A 23,243-nucleotide genomic window follows, 5' to 3' on the forward strand; every position below is an offset into this window, starting at 1 on the left:
TAAACCAATTATTTTCAAGTGTAATTCTATGGCTGATGTTTTCAGGATTCATGTAGAAATGCCTGCAAGCAAGGAACATAGTTTGGAGCAGGAGGAGACAAGTACCATAGAAGAAGGGTCAATGGTCCTAAAATTTAGAGGCAGGGGTAGATTTTTTCTTCATATTTTCTGTTCAATAAGATGCTTCAGGAAACATAAGCATTGCTTTCCAGTTCACTAGTTGGTTTACATTTTGCTCCCATTTGATGTTCCCATGGTACCTGAGGCAGGCAATGCAGGTGAACCACTTTAGGAAAAGAAAACTGAAGCTTTCTAGGGAGACCTTTCCTGGGAGGGAGCTGCTACCTTGCAGGAGTTCAAGCCAAGGGGCAGGTACCTTCTGCTCCATTCACTATACTTTCTTTGGTAGAACCCTGATTGCATACAAATAGAATTAAGAGTGAATGAGACTAGCTCTTTCCCTTATTTGCAAGTAGACATCTGCTTTCACTCTTGACATTCTCATTACTGATGACAGCAAAATATTAACTAGTTTGGAGTTCGTGATTATGTCTTCAAGTTGACCTATTCCCACTCCCACGCTCACTTTCCTTCTCTTAAGTTCAAGGGATAAAGTGTTTTTGTTTTTTTGGTTGTTGTTTTTATTGTTATTTGTGGATTTTGTTTGAGGGGGGTTGTTGTTTTTGTTGTTATTGTTGTTTTTGCTTTGCCGGGGCCTTGTGTCAGGGCCTTGTGCTTGCTTGTACTCTGTCATGCTATCCACATCTTCCGCCTTTTTGTGCTTTAGGCTATTTTCAGATTAGCACTACTCTTTTTGCCTAGGTCAACCTCAAACTGAGATTCTCCTACCTACTTATGCCTCCCTTATGGCTGGAGTCACAGATAAGAAGCACCAATTTGTCTTATTGGCTGAGATGGGGTTTGGCTATCATTTTGTGTGTGGTGGCCTTGAATTTTGATCCTCTCAATCTCTACCTCCCAGGATGAATAAAAAGACTTGAAGCACAGAGGAACAGGATGGCCTCCTAGGTAGAGAGAATAGAATCAGCAAAGAGCTATATATGAGAAACATTAAAGGCTGTAAGCAGCAGTAGAAAGGCCAGTAGTATAAAAGGAAAAGATGCTAAGATAATAGAAAACAGGGTAGGGGGAAAAGGGCATGGCATTAAGACTCAAGACAACGTGGGACCATGATATAGAGGACCCCGAATGCCAGGGCTGAGGGCTTTCCCTTAAAGGTCTGATCCTTAGGTACCTTCATCCAAGGTGAGTTACATCTGAGGAGGTTCATAAGAGACAAATACTAAACATAATATGTCTTAGGGAAAGCCATGTCTGCCCAGACTTTTGGGATCTGGTCAAAGCATTTGGCCCTCATTCTTTTTTGTTCTACATTTTTCCTACTCAGTATTTTTGTGTTTCTTTCTATTTGTCAGTTGAGTAACATTCTGTGTCCTTCCTTTCTTCTTCTTGTTCATATATATTCCTTGCTCTTAGGACAAAAGATAATAGGTAGGCTCTCTGCTAAGAGTTGTTGGAGTAGATGACAAGGACAACTTCTCTCCATACTTTACATTTACATCATCCGCTTGAACTGGTGAAAAACAATTCTTCAAACACTTCCATGTGGTCTCTCATGGCATCCTGAGATCCCTTAAGAGTGCTAACATATAAATTTATCTTTTAAGAGAAAGGAATAAACTCACAGAATGATCTAAACTGGGACAGAAACATGATAGTAAATTTTTGAAAAGAAAGGAAAAGAACAAAAAAAATAAGTTGACAGATCAGGAAGTGGATATTTTTTGTGTGTTTTTTTGTATGTTCTTCCCCTATGGTACAACCCCTGTTGTCACTGTATTTGATTCTGGTTCCCTGCATCTTGTGTTTACATTTTTCTAACTTGGGGAGGGGAAGGGAAATAACGAAATGCTGAAATAAGGATACAGGATAGCCCATTGTAACAATGAAATGTACAAGACAGTATTTGAAAATGAACTCTACAAGTTTGGTGGGGGTGGAAGAGGGGAGGGAGGAGTTGAAGAGGTGGGGAGGAAAGGGATGGTAGACGAAAAATAAAGGAGGGTGTAACAATGCTCTATAGGAAATGGACTCGTTACCTTGCTCAAGTAACTGTAACCCCTCTGTACAGTATCTTTACTATATATATACATGTATATATAGTATATATATTTATATATACTATATATGTATATAGTATATATATACATGTATATATATATATATATATACATATATATATATATATATATGGAAAATACACTTAGAAAGAGCTCCAGGGGAAGAGGGACCTGGAGGTGGCCATTCTGCCAAGCAGAACCCTGGAGAAGCTCTGAGCTTGGAGTTGGTAGTTAAGGAGAAAAGCAATGAAAAAGAGGACTGAAAATAGCCAGAGGGGACGTCATTAAATCTGTTTACCCTGTAATTTTGGCTCCTCACACTCTTCTCCTGAGACCTCCATCCAGTTCCCAATACCCAAGCAATACAGATGATCCATAACCAGATATTTCACTTGAGGCCAAAAAGAAAAGACAATTTACAAGAAAAATTTAATACATTCTTTTGGGAAAAATGACTGTCAAGGCACTTTCGTTCTTTTTGCAGTCCCTCAACAGAAGGCCAACATCACTCATGTACCCACAAGTGAAGGGCAAAGACCAAAGGCACAATCTGAGATCTGACAGTCCACAGAGCTTCGACTCAATCTTATCTACATAGCCATCCACACAGAACACCAGCCCAGCCTCCCAGGAAACAAAAGACATTGCTCATTGTTTAAATTTGAGACATATTCAATATTGGGGAAAACCAACTTCATAAGAAAGGTGGACACACACACATGAACACACTGCATCTCACAGTGAAAATAAGAAACAGAACATTTAAAATGTTCTAGTTAATATCTTTGAAAATAATAAAACAACATGTGTAAGAAAAATAAGAATTTATAATAAAAAAAGACTTCTTTCAGAGTTGTAAAGCACTCTTTGAAGTGTAGAAGGATATCACTGATGACACACAAAATTCAGCAAGAGGATAGAGTCAAGGAAATCTCTGCACATAAAACTCTACATGTATGCATGCAGACACACAGACCTAAGTGACACAATATATTACCAACAGGAATTCTAGAAAGAAACCAAGGAAACGTATGAGAGCTAGAAGTCATGTGTCTAAACTGGAAGGACTCAGTATTGAACAGTGTGAAATTGTATGGCTTACTCAGAGACATATGCTAATGGAATTTTGAGAGCCAAGAGTGAAGAATGAAAAGCTTTCCAGTTGAAAACTTTTGACATCATATGAGAAAGGAGGAAGTACAAGTGATCCCAATGTGGGATACCGGAAAGCAAGTTTAGAGGACCTTTGGAGTTCAAGGGCAGGCCACCTGCCTTGGCACTGGTGACTTTTTGCTAGCTGACATCATGATAATGGTGGAAGTATGTTTTCAAACAGGCAGTCACCACTCAATACATGAATCCAGAGAGGATTCAGGGGACAGGATCAGTTTTTTTTTATAACTAGCTAGAGTCCCATAACAAATAACCTTAATCCCTTTTGAGACCCTGCCACTAATTGATAAGGACCTCATAGTAGGCCCCACCTCTCAAAACCCTTCCTGACTTCAGTGAATTGACCATTGACTAGAGAGATGACCAAGTGCGAGGATGTAGGCTTTGGGTATGGGATACTCATTCCAGACTGAAGGTTCCTTGAAGGCTATGCAGGAATTGGCCAGGGAAAGACACAGAAAGCAAAGTACACTTGAAGTCACAGGCATGAGAACTAGCATCACTGAAGAGTTGCAAGTCACTGTCTGTTTGGAATGTGCATGTTTGGGAATTCAAGGTAATTGTTGAGGCTGGTTTGAGCCAGACTGTAAAAGGGCTTTGTAAGCTAGTCTCAGGATATGGAAAACCAAATCTACCAAAACTCTGGGCAACTACTGACAAGGGCAGAGTGATGGCAATGACCTGATTCCAGGAAGCGGCTTTCATTATATTTCTTTTTGGCCTCAAGTTAAATACCTGGCTGGCTGCATAAGGGTCTGATGGATGCTTCAGACTGGTCTTGACTCCAAACTCATCAAACTACTCACCCACATGATACTGCCACATGGCCAACCTTCGCTTGTGTTGCTTTTCTGTGCAACTTCTTGGCAAACTCCCACTTATCCCTAGAATCTTGATTCAAGTGCTTACTCCTCAGGGAAACCTTCCTTGATCCCATCATTTTCAAAATCAATTGTTCCTCTCTTTGTTCTTATGGGTACTTTATATATGCCCCTCTTATATTAATTACCATCTTCCATTAGGATAATTTATCTATGTGATTTTCTTCTGTCAGACTGTGGGATCCTCATCTAGCACACTCTAACATTTAATGATTAATAATTGAAGGACTTCATGATGACTCTTTGAATCCTGTTGCTGCCATGACTAAGAACCCATCATGTCTGGGGAGAAAGAAACCTTCACTGTTGTCTTCTTACTCCAGACACTAGGATGGCTGACAGAGGGTCAGGCGACATGCAGATGAGGGACCAACAGGTACCACCAGCTGACTTGTCCTGTCTCCCAGGTGGTGCAGCTGGAGGAGCTCCTGGCAGTTCGACACTCTGTGTTTGTTGTGGGTGGTGCTGGTACCGGCAAGTCAAAGGTGCTGAGGTCTTTGCACAGGACTTATCAGATCATGAAACGCCGGCCTGTCTGGACAGACCTCAACCCCAAAGCTGTCACAAATGATGAACTCTTTGGCATCATCAATCCGGCCACAAGAGAATGGAAGGACGGTAAGAGGGTGGTCCCAAGAAGAAAATCCCTCATTCCCTCAGAGCCTCCTGGACAGAACTGCAAGGCAAGAGACATTGACCTGATCCATTTCACATAGCAGAAGGAGATGAGGTAAAAGGAAGAAACCAATTTTGTCCAGAGGCAGACCTCCGTCTCTCAGATTTTTCTCCCTCCTTTAAGACCTCTTTTAACTGCCTCTAGTAGAGTCCCTTAAAAGAGGATCAAGGAGGGCAGGCACTCAGCTGTAGTTTGCTTTTCTATAGCACATGGTGGGTTTAAGTCATACACAAGATAGGGAAGTTGATGTCTTATTCCCAGTGAAATGGTTCAGGCCAGCCTTGCACACAGAGCACTTTACCCTTGTGGCCACTGCCCCAGAAATTTGGCTTCCTAACACTGCCCCCGTGCTAGGGTCCTGTGGGTGTCTTGTGAGTCCCAGAGGATTCCTAGGACCATGTTCCCTTCCAGACTAATTCAGCACATTCCTAACCCATGTTCTCTCTGGGCTCCAAAATGAGGAAATATCAGCTCCCTCTTAGTTTCAGTGTCTGACTTGTCAAGGTAAAACCACCTGGATTTCTTTAACTCAGGAGCTTTGTTCAGAGATCTAGAGCAAAGAAATTAATGAAAAGCAGCTTAAATTTTTATTTCACTGCTTATTAGCATCATTTCCTTCTTGTTGGTCTTAGTAATTTCCTCTTTTTTACTTTATTTGCTTTTGTTATTTTGTTTCACAGTGTAAGTGTGCCATTACTGGGGTTTTAACTGTGTCTGTGCTCTTCTTGCTTGGCGTTTTTGTTGTTGTTGTTTTGGGGTTTTTTTGGTTCAAGGCTGGCACTCTTATCCCTTGAGCCACACTTCCACTTCTAGCTTTTACTGGTTAATTGGAGGCAAGAATCTCTGGGATTTGTCTTCCAGGGCTGGCTTCAAGTCATGCTTCTCAGCTCTCAGCCTCCTATGTAGCTAGAATTACAGGTGTAAGCCACTGTCAGTGACTAAAATATATCAGCAATAACAATGCTTCAAGTCTCCTGAGTAGTTGAGTAGTTAGCATTATGAGTAGCTAGAATTATGGAAACAGCTGGGACAGAAGTCTTTGAGACCCCATCTCCAATTAATTAACATAGTATGAGACTGGAGGTGTGGTTCAAGTGGTTGAACTCCAGCTATGACAGCTCAGCCCTCAGACTAAAGGAGGGCACCCTTAGAAGAGGAACACAAAAGTGTAAGTTCCCTGAACATTTAAAATAGCTGGAAACAAATTCCAAGAAATGAAAACATGTTTTTGTTGTTGTTGTTTGTTATTGTTGGTTGTAGTATTTATTTGTTTTTCTTTTAGGGAGGTGAAAGGTACAGAAAATGAAGGAGAAAGGGTAAATGAATGTAATCCTGTTATTCAGTATACACTATATGGAAAATGACCTATGTAATTTAGGTAGGGATGGGAAGGGGAAACTGGGGGAAGGGGTGACATTGCTCAAAAAAGAGAAATGTATTTATTGCCTGATTTATGAAATGGTAAACCCTCTATACAGCCTCTTAATAATAACAATGAAACTAGTTTTCAAATATCTTAACCTAAAAAAAGACAAAACAGCAAAAATATATAAAATAGTAATATTTTCTCATTAAGAAGTAGTAAACCTAATTAAACAAGAACAAATATACAAGAACAAATATGAAATCTTTCACATATATATGAATTTATATACATGTGAAAAATAGCCCTGAAATCATTTTATAGAGCCATAATAATCTTTTCTTGGGGGGGGTCCGGTCATGGGGCCTGAACTCTGGGCCTGGGCGCTGTCCCTCAGCTCTTCAGCTCAAGGCTAGCGCTCTACCACTTGAGCCACAGCGCCACTTCCAGCTTTTTTCTTTTTGCTTATGTGGTGCTGAGGAATCGAACCCAGGGCCTCAGGCATGCAAGGCAAGCGCTCTACCACTGAGCCATCTTCTCAGCCCATCCCATGATAATCTTAATATCAACTTTTTATGTAGAACCCAAAATCACAACCCAACTTTACTAAGGTAGATTCAGAAATTCTAAATGAAATATTAGTAAGTATAATCCAACTGTATCTTGAAAGAATGAAACAGTTTGACCAAGTCAAGTCTATTCCAGAAGTGTAAGGATGCATGGATTATTTTTAGAAAATACTAACAAAAGACATTGACAAATTAAGGAGAAAGGTAATTTGATCTAATTAATACACACTTAAAACTTAATAGTCATTCCTACTGTAAAGTTCTAACTAAAGTAGAAATTGAATGAAAATACTTAACTATGAAAAATACTCTATACCTCAAGCTAAAAGGAAAATGAAATCAAAGCACTCTGCATAATACTACATCAAAGCTATTTCCATTAAAACCAGAAAGCAGGTAGGGAGGAGACTTGCTATCAATTTGTATTCAGTTTATTTCTGGAGGTTTTAGGAAAGACAATAAAAAAATGGAAATAGATGTTATAAATTGGAGGAAAGGAGAAAGTTTATTGTTTTTCTCATTCTGCAACTGTACACCTAAAAAACATGAATTGTTACTAATTACTAGAATCGATTTTTAAAGTATTAAATGTAATTGAACATAAATACACAAAATCTAGTAGTTTTTCTCTATACTATAGATAGACTGCGAAGAATGGAAATACAGGGCAGTGGATAGAGAGGTCTTTCTCACAACCACAATAAAACTATGAAATATATAGAAATATATTTAGCCAAGGAGATATATTTTTTTTTATTTTTTTGTCAGCCATGGGGCTTGAACTCTGGGTCTGAGCGCTGTCTCTCAGCTCTTCAGCTCAAGGCTAGCACTGTACCACTTGAGCCATAGCACCCCTTCTGATTTTTTTGAGTGGTTTATTGGAGATAAGAGTCTCACGGACTTTCCAGCCTGGGCTGGCTTTGAACCACGATCCTCAGAACTCAGCCTCTTGAGTAGCTAGGATTATAGGCATGAGCCACTGGAGCCCAGCTTAAGGAGATATATTTTAAAAGCTGTAATATTTTATTATGGACATAGAAGAGTATCTGAGTAAATAAATGAAAAGGCATAGAGTATTATTGAGTAGGAAAGTTTAAAGAAAAATTAACTTTATCCAATTACTATATTAATTTCAATGTGATGCCAATAAGAAGCAATTGAGTCTTCTCTCAAATCCTATCCTGGGCAAGATTTTCTAGGAATGCAATGACAAATGATGAGATTTTTGCCGGAGAAAGCTTAATGTGATTCTATCATCCCATTACTCTAGCATTCTGCATTCATAGCTCTAAAGATTCACTGGGTCTCTCAAAAAGCTGGTACTCTCTGGCCCTGATTACTGTTCTTACTCTTGTGGTTCTTGTTGATGTTCCAAACAACTTTGGAGCATGCTGGACCCTAAGTTTCTGAGTAGAGCAAGATACAAAGTCAAGTCTAATCTTCTTCTTGAATGCCTGTCTCTTTTTGATTGGTATAACCAATTTGGGGGGGGGGAGTGGAGCTATGCTAAGAGAAAGAGGTTTGGTGGTGAAAGGGAAAATAAATTACCCATGGTTCCTTGTAGGACTGTTCTCTTCTATCATGAGGGAGCTTGCCAACATCTCCCATGATGGGCCCAAGTGGATCCTACTGGATGGTGATATAGATCCAATGTGGATTGAATCTCTGAACACTGTCATGGATGATAACAAGGTATCAGAGAAGGGAAGGAAAGTCCTCACAACCTTCCCTAGCATGTCACATGATGGCTGAGCTAGAACATGCCACTTCAACTGCTGTTGTCAATAGACAGAACCGACCCATCCCCACCAGCAGCCCTGGCCTACTTCAGTGCTATTGCCACTGCCCACCCCATTTTTGATGGGATGGTCATTTCCTCCAGACAATCATGCCTATAATTCATTTTATATTTAGAACTGAAATCTTAAATTATCTCTTCAAATCTTTTCTCTAATTCTTTTCTATTTAATAAATAAACTAAAGATTTGAAACATTCTGAGCCCCTCAAATGACTTCTAGGGTGGTAAATATCTATCTGTTGGTAGTGCATAGCATTTTTTAAAAAAAATAAACAATGAAAACTAACTGAATGGCAGTAAAATGGCTATTAAGCTGGTAGCTGTTCCTAAACTTGTTCAGAAAGCTTGACCAGATTGGAAATGTTAAAATGGCCTCCGCATTCACAGAAATCATTAGAATAAATGCATGTTCCTTCCCAGCGGGACTACTTAGAAAGAAGAGCAGTAATATGAAACTGAAGCTCTTTTCTTTTAAAGGTTTTATTATTCCAATATGGTCTAGTTCATTCAAATCATTGACATCAATTTAAGCTGTTTAAATAACTTTTTATAGTGATTCAACAGACACATATAGAGGACGGAAGAGTGGGAGTAGAGAGATGGTTTGGATGGTGAGAGAGACAGAGAAGGGACACAGAGACAGAAAGAGACACAGATTATAGAAAACACTAACAATTAAAGAAGAAGGCTATAACCATCCTGTCTTGTGTCTACAAGAGAATGCCAGGGACTGGGTGATTTATAACGAAAAGACATTTATTTGACTTTCATTTCTGGAGGCTGCAAACTCTTAATATCAAGGGGCTGAATCTAATAAAAAAAAATAACAAACAGAAAACTTCTTACTCCCATGGTAAAGGGCAGCAAGGAACCGAATACTTAATGTTGTTGTACTAAGGGTGCAGTTTCCTACAAATGCTTTTGGGGAGACATAAACATCCTAGCATGTGGATAGCCTGACAGAAAGAATCCATCACACACCCACAAGCTGACATTGTATGCTCATGTATCCTCAGTGCTTTCTAACTGGACGTCCCACCCATGTCTATAGGTGCTTACCCTGGCCAGCAATGAGAGGATACCTCTGAACCCCACAATGCGGCTACTATTTGAAATCAGCCACCTGCGCACAGCCACACCAGCAACTGTCTCCAGAGCAGGTAAGGCCCTGGAGATAAAATTGCTCATTGGAGGAGGGTGCTTCTAGCTGTACTGTCCTTATTCTGCTGGCTCTGGAGGAAAGTCAAAAGAGGAGCCAGAAGTTGCTCCTTTAATACTCTGGTCTGGTTGACAGAACTCATCCACACTCACAAAAGCAAGGAGGTACCACCAAGCTATGGCCCCTGTGACTTTGTTGATTCAGAAATGTAGGAACCAGAAGGGAGATAATCCCTAGGCTAGACAGCCATCCAGTGCACATAAATGTCTAGATCTAGGCTACTTTCCAATCCACTTCCAGCCCCCACATCAGTGAAGGTAACCAAGCATTGCCACTTCTCATTAGCTTCCTTCTCTCTTTCCATCAGTTCAATTGATGAACAGACATTAGGTCATAAAAAGAACATATTTAACAAAATAATCAAAAAAGAGTAGGATAGTAGCTGCTAGAGCATAGGGGCAGGGGGAATAGGGAAGATACATTAAGTGGGCGCAAAGCTTCTTTATTCAGAATGAGTAAGTTCTAGAGACATGCTGTACCATACAGTGCCTATAGTTGATAGTGCTGCATTGCGTACGTTGACAATTGTCAAGAAGATATACAACAGGCAAAATGTTCTTAACACACACACATAGGTGCATGCACATACATACACATACACACAAAAAGAGCATGAAGAAATTTGTAGAGGTGGTGTCTGGGTATATATATTAACTTGGTTGTGGTGCTGGTTTCTATAGGTTGTTCCAAATCCAACAAATCATATACATTATTTATGGACAGTGTTTTAGATTTCAATTATATGTCAGTAAAGATTTCCAAGTATTTTTTTCAATAAGAAAAGAAAACTTTTGGATCTCTGCTATCATGTCAGGTTCCCCCTGTAGGCCCTCTCAGCATGGTAAACCCTGCTCAGGAGAATTGAGCCCCACTTCATGCTAATTTCTTGGGGCCACTGTAACAAGTAACTAATTACCATGAGCTTAGTGGCTTTTAAAGACACTTGCACACCCATGTTCCCTTGCTGCACTGTTTGTGATAGCCAAGTTATGGAAACAGCCTAGATGCCCTACAATAGATGAGTGTATCAATCAAAAGCAGTACCTGTAAACAATGGAATTTTACTAATCCATTAAAAAGAATAAGATTGTGTCATTTGTAGGGAAATGGATGGACCTTGAACAAATCATGTTAAGTGAGGTAAGTCAAACCCAGACACAAAGGGCACATGTTTTCTCTCCTAGGTGAAAATTAGATCTAAAATATAACTGAACATGATAAGCTATACAGGACTATAGGCATTCACACAGTCAGATTAGGGGAGGGACCCAAAGGTGTAACTGATCTGAACATTTAAAATTTATTGAAATGAATTCCAGGAACTGGAAACATGCATTTTTTTTCACTGGTGGTGGTAGTGTTTGTTTTCACTTTAGATTTTTTTTTCCTTCTTAGAGGGAAAAAGTGGCAGGGGTGGCACAGAAAGGGAGGTAGAAAGGGTGAACAAATGCAATCATGCTATTTAGTATACACTATGTGGAAAATGAACTATGTAACTTGTGGACAGTGATGGGAAGGGGAAACGGGAAAAGCAAAGGAAGTGGTGACATTGTCCCCCACAATGTACTTATTACCTGAGTTAGGAAATGCTAACCCCTCTGTACAACAACTTATTAATAACAATGACAAGATATTTATAAAAAATCAAATTTATTGTCTTAATGAATATGGAAGTCAGACATAGAAAGTAATTGCTGGAGTCCAGCAAGGCTGCCTTCTCCCTAAAGCCTCTGGTGGAAACTCCTTCCTTATCACCTCCAGCTAAGGGCTCAGAGCCCTGTAGCACCAATCTTTACCTTTCTCACAGGGTTTTTATTTTCTTACAAAATTAGTGTATATTAATTGTACAAAGGATCATTATTGTAGTATTTCTTACAGACCCCTCCTATTACTCTTACATGATTGGACCATGTTCATTTCTACCATCCTTTCCTTGTTCCCTTCTACTGGTTCCCATCTCCAAAAGTCCCCATTTTGCATTCATATCATATATATATTTTTTAAGGTAAGGGGTAGGTTTATTCATCATTCTGGCTGGCACCAGGCCATGTTGGCCCTCCACACAGCTGGGAAAGACTTGGGAAAAGCCTGGGAACGAGGACCTCTGGGCCTGGGCTAGGCCTTATCTAGGGTATGGGTGGAGAAAGGTGTGGCCACATCAAATTCAGATGTGACCTCAGTGGATGCAGATGTGACCTCTTCCAGGTGTGCGGTTGCCTAGGTAACGCAGGTACTGGGCGGAGACTTTGCTGCAAGGAAGGTGGAGTCTGCTCACCATCCAGGAGCAGACCTTACATTCCAGCCTTTTAATAATCATGAAATAGGGCACAGATTCTCTCTGGCTACTTCCTGCTGACAAGGGGCGTCGACAATAGGGGTAAAAGGCTGGAATTTGGTCCCCTCCCAGAGAAGGCAGCAGGCAGCAGCTGTCCCTTGGTGGCGTGAGTCCTTAGATGAAGTCTGGAGAAGTCTCATGAGGCATTGAAAGGCTGGGAAAAAAAATACTAGAGAGGAAATAAATGGCAAGAAGAAGGACTTGGGTCTGAAAATGTTGGTAGAAATGTCCCTAGCTACTTCTGACATCTGGTGACTAGGTAGAGAAGTCAGTAACAAAGGTAAGACTATAAATTCCTGTTCAGTTAATAGGTAGACAGGTATGGACACTACATGGGCAGGCTTCTTACTTCTATTGACCTCCCGGCTCTGGTTAATTTTGAAAGCGCAGGCACAAAGTTGCTGATATGACATCATCTCCTTTTACTCCTCTCCATGTTCTCTTGTTCCCCAGACTGGCTGAGTCTAGGTGCTCATTGCTGGGATGGCTTGTCCCAGTTAGTATTCATGGAGGTTTGAACAAGGCCTGGGTACTGTCCCTGAGCACTTCTGCTCAAGGCTAGCACTGAACCACTTTGAGTTATAGTACCACTTTCAGTGTTTGGCTGGTTAGAGATAAGAGTCTTGAGCCATGCTTCCAGCCTGGCTCTTTGCATGTTAGTTGGGAGATGAAGTCTTAGGGATTTTTTTCAGCCCGGGCTGGCTTTGAATTGCAATCTTTGCCATAAAAACCCTTTATTATTTCCAATTAAAGCAACAAGGAGATGAAATAGAATAGAGCTTACCTGGTCCTTATCAAGAATTGACCAAGAAATATTCTGCAATGACAAAACTCATTAGATGTGAGAATCTTACCACAGATATGCACAGTATTTTAGAATCATGTAGTCAGTACTAGAATACACAACACAAAACAAAAAAGGCAAATCTCAAAACCTAAAATTTTGACAACAATGTTTAGACATCTTTGCTAACAAAGCACATCAGATGGTTGGGCCTCAGTTACCAGGGTCTGTGAAAAGAGCAACTTGTTAGCAAGGCACCTTAGAATAGATGGATGGAGGAATAAGCTTGGTGGAAGGGTATGTGGGTCAGATGGGGCCAAACCCTTAACCCACCATGTGGCCAAGACGGTGAACTCAAGATGGCAAATTTCTGAAAAAAATACAAAGAAAGCCTGAACAAATAGATCAAGCTTAGTTTGGCTAGCTTTTGAAAGGGAACCTGGGACCCAGCCTGCGTCGCACTCTTCAGGGCACAACCAAAAAGTTGTAGAAAAGAATAAGGGAGAGATATGGAAAGTTGGACATGATTGGCAGAGAAAGAGAGAGCAAACAGAGCCTGAAAGTAAACAGACTTCTGACCATTTACAATTGCAGAGGCAAAAATTGTCTAAATCTGAGAACAGCATAAAAAAATTAGGCGCTCTGGCTTTCCAGGGAGCGCAGGAGGCATTTCAGAGGGGTTTCACGGCACTGGAGTAACACACAGCACCCCATTAAAGGCATAGGAGAGAAAAAATTAGTGAGTGAAGGAGGGCTTATCAGATGGAAGTGGCATCCTGACTTACCACCCAGCCCTCTAGGGAGGAGTAGCCAAGCAACCAGAGTCAAGCGTCCTGACTCCAGAAGTGACCGGCCTTTCAGTTAAAGGCCTAGCAGGTTCTCTGGTGTGGTACCACGTCTGGAGAGAGACTGAGCAACAGAGAACCCTTAGAGAGTAAGTCACTCACCAAAATGTAGAAGCGTGGAGGTGGATGCAGTGGCCAGCAATGGTATTGAGGTGCTGTGTCCGCAACAGAGAGACCGGTCCGCAAAAAGGCCGTCAGAACTGTGGGTATTCCTCAGAGCAAATAAGGAAAAAACAAGCAAACAACAGAAAAAAATGGAGAGGAATCCCACCTATCCTGACTTTAAGCCCTTCCCAGGTTTCGGCACCATTTATGTTAAGTTTTTAAAGAGGGGTTGCCGAGTAAGAATCACACCACGCACATGGTATTCAGGTAAGGGGTAGGTTTATTCAGCGTACTGGCTGGCACCAGGCCATGTTGACCCTCCACACGGCTGGGAAAGGTCTGGGAAAGACCTGGGAAAGAGCTCATATCATATATTTTTATATTTTATGTGTAGATTCCATATATGAGAGAAGATATATGATATTTGACTTTCTTTGTTAGGTATTACTTCACAGAGTAGCCTCTAATCCTACTCATTTTCCTGCAATTGACATAATACTATACATTTTTATGAATGGATAATACCCCATTGCATGTATATATATAAATATGTATCACATTTTCTTTATCCATCATTGATTGATAGGCCCCCAAGTTGGTTTCACAGACTGACTAGGCTCAATGTATCTCTCCCAATCTCTCTCTTTAGAAGGGCTACTTACTGCCCCCTCTAGACAATCCAGAATAATCCCCAGATCTTTAACTTAATTATTTCTGCTAAGGCTATTGCTCCAAAATAGGTCACACTGACAGTTTCTAGGAATGCAGACACAGACAGTGACAAGTATTGCCCATCAATCACAACCTCTTCTCTCTTGAGACAACTTCACCATGTATCTCTTCTCCCTCAGTGGACCTTTAGTCCTCAGAAGCAATTTCACACTCTCTCTGAACTAGGCTCAGTCTCTGTCTGCTTCAGTCTAGTTTTCTGCATGCTTTTCAAGCTGAGAACTACTGATATGAATGGAATACCCACTACACAATGTTCTTTGTGTTCCCAGGGATCCTGTACATCAACCCAGCAGACCTAGGATGGAACCCTCCAGTGAGCAGCTGGATCGACCAGAGAGAAGTCCAGACAGAAAGAGCTAACCTAACCATTCTGTTTGACAAGTATCTTCCAGCCTGCTTAGACACACTCAGAACCAGGTAGGCCAGGCAACAAGAGAGGAAGTAAATTAATGCAACAGTGAAGGACATGTTGGCTTGCATCTGATGTCCCACTGATGTTCTGTCCTGTCCCCAAAGTCAGAACCCTCCAGGCACAGCAGATGGCAGGGGGAACACACATTAGAACAACCATGGGATGCCTATTGGCAGTTCAAGCAGGAAGAGAAGTGAATGAAAAGCAGGAAGATTTAAAGTGCCCTTCACAAATATCACATGGATATATCAGAAGGAGGTAATCAGTAGGCATATCAGATGACAGCCCTGGGTCAGATTTATTCCAATATGCATGGCCAGCAGCTGGCCTTCCTACAAATGATGCACAAGCCAGACCAACAGGTCCAGAAATGAAGATGACCAGCACCTGTTAGGGACATATGGATCCCACCTCTTGTTCCTGGCTGGGTGTGATCACAGTCCAGATAGCAGGGGCTTAGGAGAATGTGTCACTTGGCCATTTCTGCCTGTAGAAAGTTGTGAGTTCTCTATTCTGCTTTTTACTGTACAGTGTTACTTTTTTTTTCTCCAAAAGTAAAAGCAACAAACCAAGGGCTGGTGGATCATGCCTGTAATCCTAGCAACTCAGGAAGCTAAGATCTGAGGATCACAATTCAAAGCCAGCCTGGGCAAGAAAGTCGGTTTAGACTCTTATCTCCAATTAACTACTGAAAAACCAGAAGTAGAGCTGTAACTCAAGTGGTAGAGCGCTAGCTTTTGAGAAAAAAAATATGCTCAGAGACAGAGCCTGAGCTCTGAATTCCAGCCTTAAGACTGGCACGCACACATGCACATGCAAGTACACACACACACACACACACACACACACACACACACACACACACATGAGCAAAAAAGTAAAAGCAACAAAGCCATGTATATCTATTTCAGTCAGCTTTCCCTTATTTTAACAGAAACCTGAAGTAACTGAAATAATTAATTTACAAAGAGAAAGGGCTTATTTTGACAGTACAATTTTAGACATTTCAGTCCTTGATTGATTAACCTTTTTCCTTGGGCCTGTGGAGGCATATCCTGGAAGAAGCACACAGGAGAGCAAAACAACTCATCTCATCTCATCTCTGGGACGTGAAAGAAAGAGAGGAAGAGACCAAAAGGCCACAATCCCCTTTGATTACACCCCCCCCAACCACCTAAGGAATTCTCACTAGATCCCTTACCTGCTAAGGGTTCTCCACATCCCAAAGTGTCAAAACAGGTACAAAGCCTCAAACACACAGGCCTTCATCCAAGATCCAGACTGTAACACAAGCTATCACTTGAACAAGAGATTAATTACTTTATTCTAAAAGATTTGTGTTTGCAGCACGAATTCCACAGTTGTCTGCATAGAGAAGTTTCCAGACTTGCAGCCTTCTTCTGTTGTATTGAACCTTCTTCTGTTGATTAATTGATTTTCCATGGGATGTATCATTGTGTAGGACTGGGTTCATTTCCATAATTCAACCAAGAATGGGCACCAAAAGCTGGTACTGGGAAGATGTGACTTCGATATATATAGTTCCTGGTGGTCCCATAATATTGGTTCAGGATTGTATTTCCAAGATATTATGGTCCCTCACTCAGACTGATCCTTGGGTCTTTATTCAACTGGCCAGTCAAGAATGGAGTAGGGCTGTGGCTTCTGTTTCCCACAGTGTGAAGGCAAAGATCCGGGAAGAATTTCAGCCATGCTACAAATGGTCCCAGGCACTCTTAAATATGCCCTGCCCTCTTCCCTAAAAAAAGTCCATCCACATTAAAAATAAATATTGTGAGCACCAGTGACTCACACATGAAATCCTATCTACTTAGGAGGCTGAGATCTGAGAATCAGATTTGAAACCAGCCTGGGCAGGAAAGGCCATGAGAATCTTATCTCTCATTAACGAACTGTGGCTCAAGTGGTAGAGTGCTAACCTTGAGTCGAGAAGCTAAGGACCAGTACCTAGACCCTGAATTTGAGACCCAGAACTGGCACCAACCCCCCACCCCAGAATATTGGAAAAATAGTTCACATAGCAGTATATTTTAAGTATTTAATGAAACATTAATTTTGCTTCTGTAGTTTTTAATACTTCACAATCCATAATTCTCTTTCGAACCATCGATACCCTCATAAGTTTCTGAAAATCCTGATGGTCCTGGGCTCTGTGACCTTAGGGTCTAATGCAGACTCTGTAGCTAGTAACTTCTAGAAGGTGACAGCATCATCAGTGTTACAATCTAGAGAGCACAGTGTCAGGAAGACAGTACATTCTTGCTGCTTTATTTGTTCCTGAGATTTGTTCAATATATTCTTTGATGACGAATCAAGCTATTTCTTACTCTGGGCATTTAGGACAAGAGATATCAACTCTGTGTGTGTGTGTGTGTGTGTGTGTGTGTGTGTGTGTGTGTGCACATACATGTGTCCATGCTGGTATGTGCATAGTGTATAGCCTTGGAAGCAACTTTAAAGATTCTACCTGCATTTAGCCTATCTACAGATATCCACCACATCTCTGGTTATCAAGGAGAAAGAACTATTGCTGTCATTTACAGCCTCCCTCTCTGAATATAATTCCATTCCATTTTCACAGCTTTCCTAAGAGCCTCCCCGCAGCCCACAGCATGGGGGTGAAGGTCTGTGATGCTCCCTTGTCATCATAACATTCATAACAGAGGCACTGGCTCCAAGGCCTTCCTTCTTTTAAGGAGCACCAAATCCTCAGGCTGGCTGTATGTAGCCATTACCACAGAGCTGTGTGGTATCCACACACACTCATTTCTTTATTGAACAGGGGTAATCAAAAAGCAACTTAATTTTGTTTGCCATTGTCCCTTCAAACCTTCCAAACAAAGTTAGCTGGATGGTTCTCCTCCAGTCCCTAGGTGAGCTCTAAGTTAATGATCTCTCTCTCTCTCTCTCTCTCTCTCTCTCTCTCTCTCTCAATCCCTTCTCTGTCACACACACACACACACACACACACACACACACACACACACACCACTCCAGTGAAAATTTAAAAGAAACAAACTTCATTTACAGCTTCTGCCTCTGAAGCTTAGACTCGCAGTGGGAAAGGGGAGCCCTCTTCTCAGCAGGTGTAGTTTCTGACCTCTCAGGATCCAAAGGGGGACAGAGAGAAGAGAGGAAGGGGAATAGAGTTCTGCTTCCATGGGATAGACCAGTACAGCCTCAGTTTCTGTAATTACAGCAAGTATTAAAATCTGACTTCCTCTTGGAGAATTTGGGGATTTCTTGGAGCCCTCCATACCACTAGAGATCTCCATCTGCCTGCCATGAAAAAAGTACATGTATCTCCTTCAGCCAGCCATGTGCTACCCTTCACACTCTTATGCCTGGCACACCTCCAGGGGCACCGTTAGTTTGCATCGCAAACACCCCTCCATATGTGCAAGCTCACATGTGGATTCCAGGAGACACATTTGTCTCCCCCTTTGCTTTGACAAAATAGGATTCAGGCCACTCCAGCAGGAAGTCTCTCTGTACTGCACTGTGCGATCACAAAGCTCTCTGGGGTCTCCTGGCCATGGGCCCTTTACCAGCTTAGAGCAGTCCTGTAGAAGGTCTTACCCTGGCCTTGCTGTCAGGGACAAACCCTGCCTTCTTAGTGCGGGGAGGGGAGGGGAGGGCAGATTCACTGAACACCAAAGCGCTTCCTCAAATCCTGTAAGATATTATTTCCAACCCCTCCAGCATCTCTTTCATTTGTTTGTTTGCTTGCTTGCTTGCTTGTTTTGATCTGGGATACTGAGAGAGTGAGGGATCAGGGTTGCAAAGTCTCAACTAGGTTGTCCAAAGCCTCATCTTGGAAACTAAGGGCAGCTGGAACCCCTTTGTCTTGTTACCTCATCCAATGTGGAGCCTGTGACGATTCTATTTTATTATTCTATTCCAAACATGCATGGAATGAAAGAGTGAAGGAAGGACCACTCAGGACCCAGCTTTCCCATTACTAATAAAAATAATACCTAGACTATTAAACCATACCCTAATATGGTTATAAGGACAGCAATAAGATTAAAAACAGGCACAAACATGATGCCTTGGAGAGAACAGGTACTGGGCATTACTGAAGCCCAAAGCTGGTAAGTGACTTTGAAGGAGGCAGCTGATAGTGTTGCTCAGTGGACTCTGCCTCTCTGCAACCTGAGTGCAGCATCCTGTTGCAGATGGTAGTGTGGGTTGTGCATGGCTATGTGGGAGTACACTGTGTGTATGGAAAGAGAAATTGTGTGTGTGTGTGTGTGTGTGTGTGTGTGTGTGTATGTGTGTGTGTGTGTGTGTAAACGCCTAGTTCCTGGGGCATAGGATGTCTTTGGTACATCTTGAAATATCATCTGATAATTGAGATCTCTAAGGATAAGCTTAAAAATACAAACCCTAGGTCAGGGAAAACTCACAGAGGTCTATTTTCACCTAGGAATTTCCATTCAACTCATGATTATGTAAAATTGCCATCTGTCTCCATCTTCTCCACTGCCCGGATAAAACTCTGGCCCCACCAAAGTACATTTTCAGTCTAGTTTAATTGAAAGAAAGCCTCTAAGATAAAGAGAAAAAAAAACAATCTTCAGAATAGCACCCAAATTGCTTTTTACAGTGCCTTTTAACTATTGAAATTATGAATGAAAAAAATGTCTGTTGTAGCTCCCTACTTTCTCCTAAGGACTGAGAGCAGATGTCGAAAGAGAAAGGGAAGGGAGGAGGGGTTCAAAGGAAGGGAAGGAAGACAAGGAACCTTCTCAGGAGGGCTGTGTGCCCTCAACCCTGTCGTGGAAAGTGACTCAAAATTTACTGAGGAGAACCAAGGCTTAAGTAGGACCATGATCCTTGATAGTCTCCAAAACTTGACAAACCATAAGTCTTCTAAAACCAAGGGGCTTCCACGACCAGCCCGTGGGGCCTCCAGATGGGATTTTCATGGGGTTTTGGAGCAAGTCCTAATCTCCCATTGCAGATTTAAGAAGATAATCCCAGTTCCAGAGCAGAGTATGGTTCAGATGGTGTGCTACCTTCTTGAGTGTCTCCTAACCAAAGAGGACATCCCTGCAGACTGCTCCAAGGAAACCTATGAGCTTTATTTTGTATTTGCTGCCATCTGGGCTTTTGGTGGAGCAATGGTCCAAGACCAGGTAAGGAGGTGTGATGGGGTTGCCGCCATGTTAAATCTATAGCAGTAAAAAGTAAACCTCCATTGGGAACCAGTGGCTCACGCCTGTAATCCTAGCTACTCAAGAGGTTGAGATCTGAGGATCAAGGTTCAAAGCCAGACTGGACAGAAGAGTCCAAAAGACTCTTATCTTCAATTAATCATCAGAAAACTGGAAGTGACACTATAGTTCAAAGTGGTAGAGTGCTAGTCTTGAGCTAAAGAGCTCAGGGACAGGCCCTGAATTCAAGCCCCACAACCAACAACAAAAAAAAGTGAACCTCCAACAAAAATTTTGAAGACAGAATATATTTTGCCTCTGAAAACATTAGAATCTTTGATTATCTGCTCACTTCTCTGTATATGCAAGGAGAGAGACAGTTCTGTTTTGTTTGGAGATTTGTCCTTTGAGCTGATGAACATATCTTCTTGTGTGGAGGGAAAGTTGTACAGTATTGGAATCTGAGTAGCTACTAGTGTATGAGCACTACCTTGGAGGATGATGTGTGTTTAACAGAGAGGAGGAATGATACTACACCATTGAAGCTTGAGTGGAAGGAATGTCACCAGCCTTCTAGAAATCTCCTAGAAGAATATACTGCTCTGTACTAGGCTAGAGTTAACCCTGAAACACTAATTAACTGCTAATTAAATGCTAATTAACATGGAAGAGTAGGAAACCAAGCAGTATTAATCTCACAGTGTTGACTTCAAATGTCTTGATATCCTCTTTACCCCATCCTTCCTCTATTTGCAGCCTTTTTCTTAGAACTAAAAGGCATTTTCTTTGGAAATAACATTCAATGTTATGCAAATTAATCTCTTACACCTGACTCTAGCTGTCAAGCAGTTCATGCAGAGATAAAGAACATGGACTCTATTAGCAAATACTTAAGTATACAATTAAGTATTGTTAGCTGTAAGCATTATCCCATACAGAAGATGTGTTCATTTTGGATTTACTCATCTTTCATAATTAAATTTTTGGACTCTTTGATTAGCACCTCCTATTTCTTCTCCCACTAATCTCTGGTTATCATGATTCCACTAATTCTATATGTATATAACATTACACAGTATTTGACCTTCGGTGTCTGGCTTATTTCACTTAGCATAATGTCCTTTGGCTTTGTCCATTGCTCACAGATGGCAGAATTTCCTTCTTTGAAAAAACATTTTGGGAAGGCAGATTTTATGTTTAGTATGCTATCACACACAACAATAAGAATAATAAATAAGACAATGGGGAAAAAGCTACTGAAGAAGCTCAGATTTGAGCATCAAGGTTTGTTCCAGCAAAGTCTGTGAGACTTACCTCCAATTAATCACCAAAAAGCCAGAAGTGAAGCTCTGGCTCACCAGCTTTGAGTGGAAAAAGCCAAGAGCACAGGGCCCTGAGTTCAAGTCCCAATGCCAGCACACACACACACACACACACACACACACACAAACAAACAGTAGAAAGAAATTTGGAGTTGGTGTATAACTTTGTACATACATTAGAGTGATGGTTTCACAGATGTATAGACTTAATTCCCAAGTTCATCAAGTTGAATACACTAAATATGGGCATCATTTTGTATCTTAATCTTACCACAATAAAGTGGCTTAAAATTGTAGACGTGAATTCTATCTCTGCCACTGTTATCTCGGAGAGTAACCAAGGAACTTAACCTTTCTCTCCTCATGTATTGAAGGTGATGGCAGTGGTACCCAGCTCCTGGACCTTGGTGAAGACTAAATGAATATGTGCTGCTCTTTTCAACCAGCTAAGATACATGCAATGCCCTTACCACATTCTCACTTATTATTAATATCCTTCTAAAATAAATATTCAGTTTTAAAGAATGTATCTGAGGCTGTATCACAACAGGGGATTTGCCTAAGCTTTAGTTACTGGAGAGTTATAATCTACTCTCTCAGGTCTAGAGTGACAATGAGGAACATTCAAAGAAAGATTAAACACTTTCAGCCTTGTAAGGTAAAGCCATGTCTGAGAAATCCAAAGAGAAAGGAAGGTGGGCCAAAAGAATAAACAATGAACTTTTTTTTTCCATTTTCACACATTCAGATTCTAACATCCATCCCGTGTTGCTCAGAATTCAGAAAGCAGCTCTCACAGGCTTTCAGAAAGAGAGCCTTCTTCTACTCCCTCTACTCTATTCCACCTCTGGAGCCAGATGCCCCCTAGGACAGAAATGACAATCTCCAAGGGCAGGAAGATGCAAAGACCAGGAATTTGACATTGGCGGGACTGAGCTGTCTGCTCTGCAGTCCTTAGAGATCCTCTAGACAGCTCCTCTGATAGTTTTGCATTTCTCCTTGGAGGCAGAGAGTCCAGCAGGATGGATGAGACTTGGCTGTAAAGCACAGAGATCCTGAATGCATAGATTATTTTGCTTTCCATCAAATGTGGTCTCTAACCTTTTCTACTGCTGACATGTCAAGTAGCAACCGCTGGGTTTCTCTTCCACATAAGCACCAAACAGGCAGTGGGATATCTGGAAGAAGATACTTGGTCAATTTTTCTATCTCTATATAGAAAGATGTAAATCCATTCCACATTTTTTTTAAAAGGCCAAGATGAAAGCATCTCTCCAGGTGTCCTGGGCTAGGAAGCAGTTGGAGCCATAGCCACCCTGCTGGCCCACAGGGAGAAAACACTGGAGAAAGCTTTTAGCAGCAGGGAATGTCCAGGGCATCCTGTGCAACCTGCCTTAAAACTAAACACCAAAAATAATGCTGTAAATTGGAGAGTAGGAATCTGGCCAAAATACTTGCATCAGGAGCAACAAAGGTATTTCCAATTCTAAAAAGAATTGTCATGCAAAAATGCAAAACAGAGCCTGAATCTTAGTCCAAGATCCAATTAAATAACAAGACGAACAAAAACTCCCATGGCCCTGGAGAGAATGAGTACCCATTGTGGGGGACTGAAAACCCACAAATGATGTCTTGTTTGTACATAAAACTGAGATAATTTCAACCAGCCATAATAATTTAGAGTTTTGTGAAGAATAAATGGGGCAC

General features: G+C 41.3%; 1 protein-coding gene across 1 annotated transcript in view; it reads left to right on the forward strand.

The window, feature by feature from the left end:
- The window catches only part of Dnah9 (dynein, axonemal, heavy chain 9), a 354,260-nt gene that overhangs the window by 150,863 nt on the left and 180,154 nt on the right, over positions 1-23,243 (forward strand). Inside the window, exons 32-36 of the mRNA XM_013013168.1 lie at positions 4,603-4,813; positions 8,368-8,495; positions 9,654-9,762; positions 14,892-15,039; positions 20,022-20,196. Coding sequence (XP_012868622.1) covers positions 4,603-4,813; positions 8,368-8,495; positions 9,654-9,762; positions 14,892-15,039; positions 20,022-20,196 — 771 coding nt within the window. The remainder of the gene's footprint in view (positions 1-4,602; positions 4,814-8,367; positions 8,496-9,653; positions 9,763-14,891; positions 15,040-20,021; positions 20,197-23,243) is intronic.

The sequence above is a fragment of the Dipodomys ordii genome, unplaced genomic scaffold, assembly GCF_000151885.1.
Source record: "Dipodomys ordii isolate 6190 unplaced genomic scaffold, Dord_2.0 Scaffold19, whole genome shotgun sequence".
Classification (NCBI taxonomy): domain Eukaryota; kingdom Metazoa; phylum Chordata; class Mammalia; order Rodentia; family Heteromyidae; genus Dipodomys; species Dipodomys ordii.